Source organism: Nestor notabilis, unplaced genomic scaffold, assembly GCF_000696875.1.
Source record: "Nestor notabilis isolate BGI_N333 unplaced genomic scaffold, ASM69687v1 scaffold17386, whole genome shotgun sequence".
Lineage (NCBI taxonomy): Eukaryota > Metazoa > Chordata > Aves > Psittaciformes > Psittacidae > Nestor > Nestor notabilis.
In genome coordinates, this window is record NW_009933480.1 from 5,907 (window position 1) to 18,893 (window position 12,987).

Sequence of the window (12,987 nt, forward strand, 5' to 3'; positions counted from 1 at the left end):
GGTGTCGACTCATATGGTCTCCTATCAATATGTTATCAACAGACAAGTCTATTCACTATTGTTTCAATTGAGTAAACAGTGGTGTAAGGGTCAGCCGTGCTCCCAGGTAATTGTTAGTGTGCAGACAGTCCTGTCAAGCATGTTGGCTAAAAATACATCCCACACTGTCACTTCGCAAGGTGTTTGAAAATAATAGCCCGACACAGCAAAACAGGACACAGGCTTGTGTACTGACCTTTTTCTTTGTTTAATTTGCTCAGAGGTTTAATTTCAAGGGACAAGTAATAATTGAATATGTCTAATAACTAAATGCTCATTTGGGACAAAATCCATCAGAATGTAATTGGCATTTGGGTCTGATGAAAGGCAAATGACGTGGCTTTAGAGAAACGGATGTGTCCGAAGAAGATCTGATCACTTAATGTATAAATTGAAGCCTTTTTCATAATATATATTAATTGCAGATACTTAAGGATTTTAGCATTTTTTTGTAGTGAACCGTTACTGGAGACCAACTGTTTTTGTTAATGCTACTCTCGGAAAGGCGGGGAAGGTTATTGGTCTGTCGTGCAATAATTTACTCCTCTTTGATATGCAAACGATCCACGGTGAATATAAAAAAATCCTATCAGACTCATTTCACAGTTCTTAACCACTTAGATTCTCTGGAGTCTATCGCCTCATTAGACCAGTGCTCTCCAAAGCTAGCATAATTAAAATCTTTAACAGTTTAGCAAAGTAAAGATGTTTGGCTGATCACGTTGAGATGATTATCTATCCATTGTATTCTAAATGACAAAAATAAATTAAATTTAGACCTTGGCATTTTTTATTATGTGTTTCAAATGAATATAATGCATACTGCCTTTCTTTTTTTTTTTTTCATTTCAATACCTTAGGTTTGGTGAGATACATGCCTGTGTGAGCTGCTGCTATACACTCAGAAAATGGCAGGTTTCCTTAGGATAGCTCCAGTGCTACAATATGGTGAAACAATGAACAGTCATCCCAGTGATGATCTGGGAGCACAGTGATGAGAAACCTCTTTAAAAACACAGACACTGGCTTTTGTTAATTTTTTTTTACCCTGAATATTTAAGTGATGCGTCTGTACTGCTAATTTTTTCCCATGGCCTTCTCTGAAAGAGCACTGAGCTAGTCTTCAGTGAGAGCAACTTGACTTGTTTGATCATGTCACAAACATAAGCTTTATCCAAAAGCATGATCTCAGTGTGAGCCTGTGTCATGCTGACGCGTGCAGCTCCCCTTCCAGCCTGGAAGTTTGCAAAGTTTTTGCTTGTATTACTTATTGAATGCCGTGTCCTAAACCTGGTGTCCATTTTGACACCATTAAAAATATACATATTTTTTATTATTATTATTTCTTGAAGCTTATTTTATGTTTTCATTTTACTTTTGAATGGCTCATTAGCATTGATCTAAGAAATGACAGTAATAATAGTGTTACTTGTATAGAAAGTTATACACTTTTTCAGTAGACACATCCATCAATTAAGTGAGCAGTTCAAGAAACCAAAATTAATGAGAAAGATAGGTGTGTTAATGAAATAATCATAGTATAATCAATTTGACTGTTAAAATTTGAAAAGCATTTCAGGAAGACAATATGAATTCATAATTTATGTCTAAAAATGATTAATAAAAACTGTATTTAATAACAAAGCTATTTGTCATACTTTAAAACTTAAGCACAAAATTAGTCATATTGTGGTTCCTGTTGTCATAATAATAAAGCTGAGTATTTTCTTTTTCCCTGAGACCTTCTTTTCTTTTAAAAAGAGGTTAGAAAGTATTCACTTTCCTGAAAGAAAAAAATAATAATAAGAAAGGAAATAAAATAAAATACTAAATTTCTCCAGCTGACTGCAGAGTAGCCTTTTGCCACCTTTGCTATTGGCCTTGCTGTGAGCTCAGGGGAATTCTGCCTGAGTTGGGACTCTGGAAATGGTGCTTCAGGTGTAAAAATCACAAAAAAGGGTAATAATTAATACAGTGTATGTATGTGGTGTCGTGTTGTGTGGATCCCCTTACCCACAGCCCAGATCTTGCGTTACACAGGTATCGCAGGTGGCGCATGAGAAGATGTAGCAGAGTCGCGCTGTGTTTAATATTAGCCTTTAGTTATTAAAGAAAATACACGTGCAAAAACACACACACACAAACCTAACACTAGGCTTTGTTTACTGACTCTCTGATTTAATTACTGTTTGAAGACGGCCGAATTAGCTGTTAATTGATTTAATTATCCAATTTGTTTGTTTCAGGCATGATTCCAACAGAACTGCAGCAGCTCTGGAAGGAAGTGACAAGCTCGCACACAGCGGAGGAGGCAGCCAGCAACAACCACAGCAGCCTGGACCTGTCCACCACCTGTGTCTCCTCCTCCGCGCCTTCTAAGACCTCCTTAATCATCAACCCGCACGCCTCAACTAATGGACAGCTATCAGTCCACACTCCTAAACGGGAGAGGTAGGTGCTGGTGTGGGGTTTCCATCCGGGAGCATCTCCGAAGAGCATGCCGAAATGATGGCAGAATCATTGGGAATGGTGGCCAACTGCCTTGGCCTCAGTTTTGTCCTCCACATCTTGCTCTGTCTGGTTTTGGCGTGTTTGAATAGAGTCTCCACTGGGCAGAATATGCTCCTTTTGTTCAGATCTTTATGGCTTGTTAATTGGATCATTGTGGGCACAATTAGCTAATTAGAAGTACATTGGATAAGCGTATTGGGAGACGTGTGAAGAGTGTAAGCTGGGTATTTTGAGTTTTGCATCACGAGTGGTGTTGCTATTGATGTGCTTCAGGTTTGCAGGCTGGAGGTGAGGCATAAGATCTGGTCAGTACAGGCTGTTTCACCGCCTGTTTATCTGCCAAATTTCGGTGCTCCCTCTTGTCTGACATGTTCCGTTTCCCCCTTTTTTTCCCCCCCTGTATTTACCTGCTTTCACATGACAGGATATGCTTGAGTTCACCACGTTTCTCTAAAACAAAGTGGATTTTTTTTTTTTTTTTTAAGTGCTGATAAAATTAGCTAACTGGTGTTGTTTGGCTTTTAAAAGTGTGAGTTAATTTATACTTGCTAGGCTTGCATTGTTACAAGAAATGGCTTAAATCAGGGGTTGTCTGTTGACGTGCTTCTTGGCGCGGGCTCTGCTTTATTCCAAAGGATGCTTTATTGCAGGTTTGTTTCTTTACACCCCCAGATTTCACTGAGGCGTGTCTAACAACATAACTTTTGCTTATGGTGAGACAGACAGTCCCAGGAGCTTGGGCCGTGGGTACCAGCTCCTGCTGCAGCCTCGGCATTGCTGCTGGCTGTGGAGGAGGAGGAGAAGGGTCTCTGGGAGCGCACAAGCAGCATGGGCGCAGTGGGGAGGGCAGTGCTTCTTTGCATTCAGGAGAGTCCCTTTGCCCATCTAGAAATGTTATAGCAGACACTAGTGAAAGCTGGATTTTATGGAAACTGATGGCTTTGTCTTTCCGTCCTCCTTTCATTCATTAGAAAGAGGATAATGGAATTTTTAGGCCATAGAGTTTATATTGCTGGTGGTCTGAAAGTAGATTGATAGGGCAGCTATATAAATACCTCTTATATCTTTCTAATATTAAGAAAATAGTGCTGTTGGGAATAGATTTTAAAGGAGAGCACACCCACTGTTGAAAGAACTGCTCTGTGTGTAAGGCGTCATTTTATATCCATTGCAAGGACACGTGGAGGAACATCAGCGTATACGTTTATAATGCGTGCAAGTGTCAAGGACATGGTTTTCATGAAGACTTACATGGGATACTAAAAACAATTTGATGTTTATTAAACAATTAAATTCCCTTTTTGCTGCATACGGAGCTGAACAAGATGGGTTTATGACTTTTCAATAAATTTTTTATCTATGTTTTTCTTACCGAGTATATAAAATAAAAACCCATGCAGTGCAATGGATCTTCTTTCACTAAATAAAGGCATGTACTGTCTGCTAATGGCAGTCTAAGTGAGGAAACAGTATGCCATTGCTGTTTAGTTTGAAATGCAGTGGAAATACAAGAATCTGTTCTGAAGTAAGAGTTTTCTCTGTGTATACTATTCAGCAGGCTGTAAATCCATGTGTCTGAGTCCTGTAATTGTGGCCTGGAGGCAACTGGGATCTACAAATAAGGTGATACATAAGTTTTTATTAGTCAAGTTCCAAATAAATTAATAAGGAAAGCATAAACTTGCCATTTGTATTGTTTGAGATTTTCATTTAGTTTAGAAGACTTAAAATCCCCAGTGGTTGAATTGATAGCTGCATTGTTAAAGCTTGGCATTATACTTTTCTGAAATATCCACTGAGTTCTCTACTACAATATCAAAATACAAAAATAGGTGTATTTAGGAATACAAATAAGAGAGCTGCAGACTTTGCTTTATCTTGCCTCTGGTACATGGAGGGTTTATGCCATCCATTTGCTGCAGTGATTGAATTACATCTTTATCCATAAGTAGAGCAGGAGGCTACACGCAGAAGAATGCCTACTGATGCACTTAAGGGTTTTGTTGCAGTCTCATCAGGCACTGTGGTGCCTGCCTGGATTTCATATGACACAGAAACTCCTCTTGTTGAGATATGTTGCACTGGTTTTCTTCATGAAATGGTGTTTATTTACCAGCAGGGAGTTTGGGGTGGTGTGTGAGCAGTGAGGAAAGAGTAGCTGTGGTCCGCCAGCAGATGTATATTTGAAGGCTCACGGAAGGTGAAATTTTAGCATATTTACAAAAGAGAGAGCTCAGGCATGAGCAGGATTTGGTAATATTTTGATTGCAACGATTAAGACTAGAAAAAGTCACGGGTGTAGTGGGAGCATGAGTTTGTTAGACTTCTACTAAAATCCTTGAATGTTCTTGAATCCGGCTGGCTCAGCACAACAACTGAGCCTGCAAATATGAGGGGCATGTGGAGGCGGTCCCTAGCCCAAGCTCGAGTCAGTTGGGGGTGTCAGAAGGGCTCACAAGGGAGATACAAGCCCTTCCACCTCCCATCATACAAGCTCGCAGCTTGGGCTGGACAGGGCAGGTTTTTGGGTTGTGGCTTTCCACCTCTCATTCCTGCACCTTCTGTGCAACTGGCTGTGAGCTTTGCTCTTGATACAACCAAGAGCTATTTATTTATATTTAAACAACAATAAAAAGCACATAGTAAAAGCTGTAAGTGTCCTAACAGTTAAGCGCAGCCACATCATAACAACTGCCCAGCAGCAATAAATAATCATATACAGGTAACATTAACTTTTAGGGTGTGCTGTAAAGCTGTTTTCTCCCCCCTTCCTCTTGGGCTTCTGAGAAGGAGTGGGCTGCAGGAGGCAAGTTGGTTACGTGGGAGTTCCTATCATCACTGTCATTTCTGGCACATGTCACTGGGATAGTTCAGGCTGTGTTTTACAGGGTTCCTGATCCCACAGATTGGGTTGGGAGGCTGCTGCAGACCTGCAAGACGGGAGGCACTTGGCTGACCTGCGTAAAAGCGAGCAGGCGAGCAGCCGTTCTGCTATACATCTGGGGTAAAAACATGCTTTGGTTATAAACACAGGGCTTAAAATAGCAGGAGAAAGGTCCTTGGCTGCTCAGTATGCCCACATGGCGCCGCGCCGCCAGCCCAGCCTCACAGTGCGCGTGGTGCACTTCGGTCCCGTACAGGCTGTGGGAACACAGATTTGGTGTCACTGGTGACATTGGCCACTGTGGGGCTGCCGTGCTCAGGACCAAGTGACAGCCAAAGTTCTCCTTTATGGCAAAAAGCAAATGGCAGGAGGGTGGCCAGAGTCACCCTGGGGTGTTTGAAAAGCAAAAACACATTAGAAAGCAGGAGGCATCCTTAGGCAGGGGCCAGGGAGCATCATGGTGCTGCTCTTGGTTTCTCATGCTCTGTGTGTATGGCTTCCACAAGAATGAAACAATTCCAACTGGAAAGAATGGGTTAATGCTTTCCTTCGTTTGGGCTTTAAATGTATATTACATCTATGCTTTTGTCCCACATTTCGCCCAGTTTCTGTAAGTAGCGGCAGCAGCAGCTCTGGGGTTTGGTGCACAGCAATCTGTTAAGGAGATAAATAATCTGCTTTGGTATGACACTCCTACTCTCCTCTTTAATTTGTCTTACACAAGGAAAATTATAATTAAATCATTCAGGGTAAACCCTTGAGTGTAGAGAAGGAAAAAACACACTTTGGTAAAGATTGCCAATAGAGACCAACTTCCCTGTTGTGCCGTGCAGAGACATTTATCAATATTCAGCACTATTAAAGAGAGAACATTTCGTGTGATTTGTGAGGCGGATGCCAAAGCTCAAATCAAGGCTTGTTAAGATCCTTTCCCCATGCAATCATGGGCATTCAGCATCATTAGAATTCAGCACTGACTGTGTGTTTCATGCTTTGATTTTACTCAGACAATTTAATAATGTTTATTGTGCTGATTATATATATAAATTCACTCAATGCAATAAACATACCTCAGTCATCAGTACCCTAAGGGAAATACTTAGTTACAGATACTTGTATTCGCTCAGGATAAGCGAAAGTGAGACCATCAACCAGCATGCAAACCTCTCATCATCTTATCAGCATTTGGGTTTCTTCAGTAGGAAGCATTTTCTCTACACAAGTAAATAAATAAGTAACGGGAGCCAGTTGAGTACATCTGCTGTGCTTAGAAATGTCAAGGACAGAACCTGCTTTTCATCTTGTTCCACTGCATCTTATTTGGGGGAAGCTGGATCATTTTCTTAAGAAAAAGAGCAAAGCAAATGCCCGGTCACTTTAGGTGAACACTAACTTTATAACCTGATGTGCAGTGGGCATCTCAAAACCTGCATGCTTCGGAATGTTCCTGGTGTGGGTTGGTTTGGAAAAGCAGAAGGGCGTAGAATTCATTGGCCTTTTGCAGGGAGCAGGGGGATTGCTCCAGTTTGGAGTTGAACCAGGAGGTCTGGGTGTGCTTTGGAGTGGTGCAGGCACCTATGTGCTGCTCGCATCCCCTGGCACTGTTCTGTGACCATAGCAGCAGCAGGATGCTAGAGGCCATATGTAAGCCAGTGAGGTAATGAAGGTCCAGACCTGTTCATTTAGGAAACGCATCTGTTTGCAAGAGACAAAGGGTTGGAGGTAAAGGCTGCATGTCCAAGAGACCTTTCTCCGTCTGCTGGCAGTCTCATGTTTGTCCCTTGTCTTCATACCCTTTCCATCCATGCTTGAGTCTTGTCCTTCCACTTATGCAAGCACCCATCTCCATAGGACAAATAGAATAAACGAGGAGATTTTTAAATGACTTTTTCTCACCAGTGTCACAGGAGGAAGGAGTCTGGAGAAGGCTCTGAAAGGAAGTGAGAGGAATGGCGTGGCAGACCATTGATCTGTTGGTTAGGCTTAATGCATTGTGTTTTACTGTTGTTATCTTCCATGCCAGCTGATCCTCCATCAAAATCCCAAGGCCCTTAGATGAAGGCATTAAGATTCAGCACAATTAAGAATTACAGACTTCGGTCCATTATTAATGCTTGGTATGAAACAGTTCAGCCTGCAGTTCATATGCTCCCAGGGCCTGATCCTCTCTTGGCCTGCCTCTCTGTGTAGTCCCTGGTATTTGTTCTGCACTGGTGCCAGCATGAAATCTGCTCATCCGTGTCGGCTCCTCTTGGTTGCGCCGTGCAGTTGATTTTTAGCTCGTTATAATTTGCCATCAGCAGAATTCTGTTAGGTTAGGTTACCTCAAATCCATTCTTTCTTAAGAAATCGGGGTTCCTGGGGCCTTTCCTCCCAGAAGGTATTTAATTGCTCCATATACTCAAACCCCATCATGTCGTTGATGTTGTTACCCATGGTTTGAGCGTCTCAGGTGCCTCCATGCAGCTTCCTCGCTGCAGAGCCAAGGTTGGAGCTGGAGACTCGAGCCAAGCCTGGATGCTCAGCTGTGTATCCAATAAACCATCGGCAGCATGGCTTCTCTATCTCTTCTCATTGCACTAGTATGAGTGTGATGGCTGTAGGGCTGGTCAGGCTGTTGGTGACGGTGAAGCTGTGACAGCCAGAGCAGGGCACTGGCCTGGCCATCTCCATTTATTCTGTGCAGGTACAACTCAGAGCATCCCACTACCTGATCCCTTGGCGCTCGCTCTCCTGCCGCAGAAATCACCACCAGTTACTACAGGCTCTCCCCATTTGGGTCACTTCTCTCTGACATGAGCTTTGAAAAAACACCAGCCATGCCTCAGGCCTGGAGCTGCTCATTTTCAATTTTAAGCCTTATGAGTCACTTCTTATTGTTGGTGTTTCCAAAGTGGGGTGTGCAGTATCCTTTGCATTGCCCACACCACGTCTGCTGCTGCACTTGTGTTTTTGGGAACCCTACTGCTAAATCGGTTGTACACCACCATTGCTCCTCAGTCTGCCCAGGAGCTCTTTAGTCAAATTATGCTTTTCAAAGACTTGTTTCACTGAACCCTGTAAAATTATTTCTAGTTTATTTTATTTAATATGCAAAGTTAACCAGTGTGTGATTACCTGGTGTGGCCCTGTGCTGAATAAGGGTGCTGTGTTTGACACCTGGGAAGCTGTCCCGGCATCAGGGAGCTGCTGCACGCCAACGCTTCGCTGCTTTCTGGTCCCGTGTAATAACCATCAGTTGTACAACTCCAAACACTAAGCTAATGTATCAAAAAGCACTTAAAATAGATTGGGTGAGCCTTGGCAGACGCCTGACAGAACTTTTCCAAATTTTAGCATATGTATTGTTTTATTCCTCCATCTGGCCAACAGATCATTGTTTGATATCTGAGTGCTTTGCATATCTCCTCCCTTTTCTTGCAACTGAGATACTTACACGTGCATTTAATACAGCTTAATGCTATTTTTACATACCAGAGAAATAGCTGATGGCTTTCTGTTAATTGCATGCACTTTGCAGTTAAACTTTTACTAAAACATTCCTGTCTAAATACTTGAAGTCCAATGAAAATTTGTCCTCTTCTTTTATTAGAGGTGTTTATGTAGTAGTCTTAAAAAGGGACCTGTTTCTGTTTTACTGCACCGTGGATTCCTGTTTCGTTTTATTTCCTCCTGTGTGCAAGTTGTCCTTCCTCAGCATTTGCTCGGGGGATCTGATTCCTAAAGAGCTGAGCCTGGAGCTAATGAAGAGCTGTGGTAGTTTTTTTTATCATACATATCACAGCCTGAGAGTGGAAAAGAAACACCCTTGAAAATGCCATAAAAGTAGAGGAGAAGTTAGGAGATTTTTGTGCGACTATTTTCTCTGCTGTTCAATAAAAATTGAGCAGTTAGTATGACAGCTGTTATATCATGTTATATCGTATTGCTAAGGTATTGAGTAGCATTTAAAGTAAAACTCCACCATTAAGCTGTATAAACTTTATCCGTTTCACTGTGGTTTAATGGAAAAAAAATGAGTTTCTCAATAAAATGACATCATTTTTCCCAGGTTGTAACATTCGCTTTACAACTGTTTTTCTTTAATTCAATTTATTTTACTTTACTTTTTCTTGGCATCCTTTTTTTTCTTGCAGTTTGGAGAGAGGGAAATCTCTTTTCGTAGAGCGGCTAGGGACTGCTCAAACCTCTTCTCCCTTCTCCCACCACTCCTGACATCTCGTGCTAATCCGGAGCTCTATTTTTGTCACCAAGACAGGGTTGTATTTTCAAAGTAGCGAGATGCACACTGAAATTTGGTCATCAGGATTTGTGGCTCTACCTGCTGCACGCTGAGAGGTGGGGGAAGGAGCCCAAGGAAAATTTATACTGCGTTGCTTGCTGCTGGAGCAGCGTTTGTGTAATGCCGTGGGGTGTTTTTCCATAGAGCTGGTGTTTTTCAGGTGAGAGGGTGGCAATTTCTTCTGTGTGATCAGGAAAGACATATGTGTATTATAAAGTGTATTCTCATTAAAACGATGGTATAAGCCCAGGCAGGGAAAACTACTCATATGTGTTGCAGCTTGTCATTTTGGGCTGCGTGAATAAAGAAGATAACTATTCCTCTGGGAAGCGATCTCTGGAGCTGAGCAACAGATCCGCTAGCCAGCAAATTCTTTTTAACTGTAATTTTCCTTTTTGTGTGTGTGTACTCAAAAATAACATCATGATGGGCCCTTAAATACCATTTCATACACAGAGCACAATTTCCACAGCACAGGTGGTGCTAATATAGGACAGTCCCCTAGGCACTTGTCGCCAGGAGTTGTACAGCTTGTTCAGTGTCTGCATCCATATGGCAATCTGTCCCATTCATAGAAAGACATTGTAGCTGTGCCTGTGGGTGCTGTGGTCAATGTAGTGTAAAAAAGTAGATTTTTAACTCTCGGCAACCTATGTTCTGCTGTTTGTTTTATTGTAGAATCCAATTTATAACATGGGGGAAGAAAAATCAGCTCAGAGCAAATTCCAGAACAATCTGGCTGGCTGGGGTTGTTGTTTATTCTTGGAGCGCCTGGTTAATCAGCAGGTGCACCAGCTCCGCTCTAATGAACAGTTTACAGGAAGTCTTGCTCGGAAGAAACATTTTCCTCGTTGTTTATACTGTGAATTAACTCAGAAGTTGCAAAGCTGGAAGCGATGTTAGCTGGCCCGACATGTCACGCAAGTCTCTTCCTTCATTCTTGGGGTTTTAATGTTTTTTTCCCCTCTTTTCTCACATGGCTGCATGGCTTTTCTCAGCTGGGGAAAGATGCTGAGCCTCTCAGTAGTGCGCATTGCGATGCTGCCCCTGCAAGGGACAAATCACAGCAAAGGATCTCTCTGAAAAAGGAGAGCTGTAGTGTTAGTATTGCTCAGTGGTTCAAATCCAAACAAGTGAACATGATTTATGGCTGCTCTGGTATCTATCATTCCAATGCCAAATGTTGTTCTGTTTTAGTGTGACTATTTGTTATGCCTTATAGTAAATACAAACAAATAGACTGCCTAGCACCTGCAGCAGCATATGATATTTACACTACCTGTATGATTCAGCACGCTTCCCTGGGGAAGCAGGCTTGTGTCCTCTCCATTTTAGTTCTTTCTTAAATAGCATTCTTTGGAGCGAAAGCATGCAGCAGGGAGGATTCGATGCTTTAGCTGTGCTTCTCCCTTGGAGTCTTTATTTAGCTGAATTAGTTTTTGGTAAACGTTTTCCCAAAGGGCACTTTCCTGGTGGCCTCAGGGACATGTAGTGGGTGAGGGCTCACCCAGCGAGGCCCCAGGCTGTGTGTGATGTGACTGTCACCTTCTGCACAGGTTTTGGTGTGCTTGTGGGACAGGGGTGAAAAATACTGATGTGAATAATCCCTGTTAATTGTATTTGTTGACGTATTGCTGGTTAATATAAGGGTGGAAGACTTGCCTCAGTTCTAAATGTAACAGAGTATAGTTTGCTAAAGGAGAATAGATCTTGTTTCTCAAGTGTTTTCTTTTACTGTAAATTTAAATGTAACAACAGAATATAAATTACAGTAAAATTAGGTTGGCAAACAGGATCTTTTTACGAAGTATGTATGTATGTTTGTAATTTTACACCTCAGTCTCAGTGAAGTCCAAGGCATAATCCTGTGTTTTTAAACTTGCATGTGTTCTTAAAAGCGTTGCTGAATTGGGGCCAAAGCCTGGCCGTTGCCACCTCCCTCTGCCATATGAATTGGATGTATAAGAGGGATAGGATTGCTGTGCTTGGAAGTCAGTTAAAAAAACCAGAACCCACTCCTAGACCCAAGAAAGTGGCAGGATCACATTTTTTTCCTAATTAAACTAAGATACTGAATCAATCCGTTTTCATCTGAATAAATTAGGAGGCTGTTCAGAGAGGAATCAAATGAGATTTAGCAGGGATAAGTAAAAAGTAGCCCAGCTTGGAAATAAAAATTCCAAACTGCTGGTTTGACATGACACGTCAGCTGCTGAGCATCAGTTGTGTGGGAAATGGCTGAGGCATAATCAGGGTTGAGAAATTAAGGTGGGACACTCTGTGCCATGTCTTAGTTAAAAAGGTAAATGCAGTCATGGGAGGCATAAACACGCGTGTTGCATCTGAGCCCTTTTTTCCTGTTCTACTTTATGCAGAACCAGTTAAACCACATTGAGATTGTGATGTACAATTGGCCACTCTCTTGCAGAAAGGATAAAGAGAAGCTGGAGCAAATATAGAGGAGAGCAGCTAGGATGATAAAGGCGTTGGAGGGAATAGGCTATGAAGACAGATTAAAGGGAATTAAAGATCTACACCCTGGAAAAATAGAGGCTCTTGGAGGATGTGATTATGGTATGTAAGTACATGAAGTGATGCTACAAAGCAGAAGAGGGAAAAAATTGTTCTCATTAGTTAGCAGTGCTGGAATTTAAAATCCAGCGTTTCAAATCATGTGCGTCTGGGTATATTTGATGTACTTTTCACTACAGTACCTAGGCACAAGGTTGAAATAAAAAAATAAGAATTTTAAATAGTAGAGAGAAACTCGTTAACTCAAGTGCAGGAATGGAACTTCCACCCGAGATAAGTGATGAATTCAATACTGGTATTTTTTTGCAATGGGCTTTTCTTTTCAGTGGTCTACAAATAGGTTCAGTTCCTCCAAGGAAAGGATGTAGGGCAGTGGCTGTGTGGACCCAGGGGCAGTTCTGCTGCAGGGTTGAAAGAGGGGGTGCTGCTGGAAAAAGTATGTAGTACTTGAATGTGCTGGAGGGTCATAATGTTGATTAATAATCCAAACCATCAGTGCATAGATCAAAACCAGAAAATGATGTGCATAATTACTCAGTCTGGTTATACTCTTTGTATTGGGTAAAAGAGAAAGGGGATGTTAGCCAGATTTTGTCCTAGCCTTGCTGCAGATGCTCCAGTGCTTGCCTTGCAACAGAGAACAATGCCACGGAGGTGTGAGGATGTGGGGCAGTGATTTGGGGTACTTTGCTTGCGTGATGTTACTACAGCAGTGCTACAGCTCAGGTTTTTTTTTCCT

At 42.0% G+C, this 12,987-nt stretch overlaps 1 protein-coding gene across 1 annotated transcript in view; it reads left to right on the forward strand.

Moving 5' to 3' along the window:
* Positions 1-12,987, forward strand: part of FOXP1 (forkhead box P1) — a gene marked incomplete at its 5' end in the record, with an annotated part of 65,878 nt that overhangs the window by 4,092 nt on the left and 48,799 nt on the right. Inside the window, one exon of the mRNA XM_010016901.1 lies at positions 2,286-2,490. Within this exon, the coding sequence (XP_010015203.1) occupies positions 2,286-2,490 (205 nt within the window). The remainder of the gene's footprint in view (positions 1-2,285; positions 2,491-12,987) is intronic.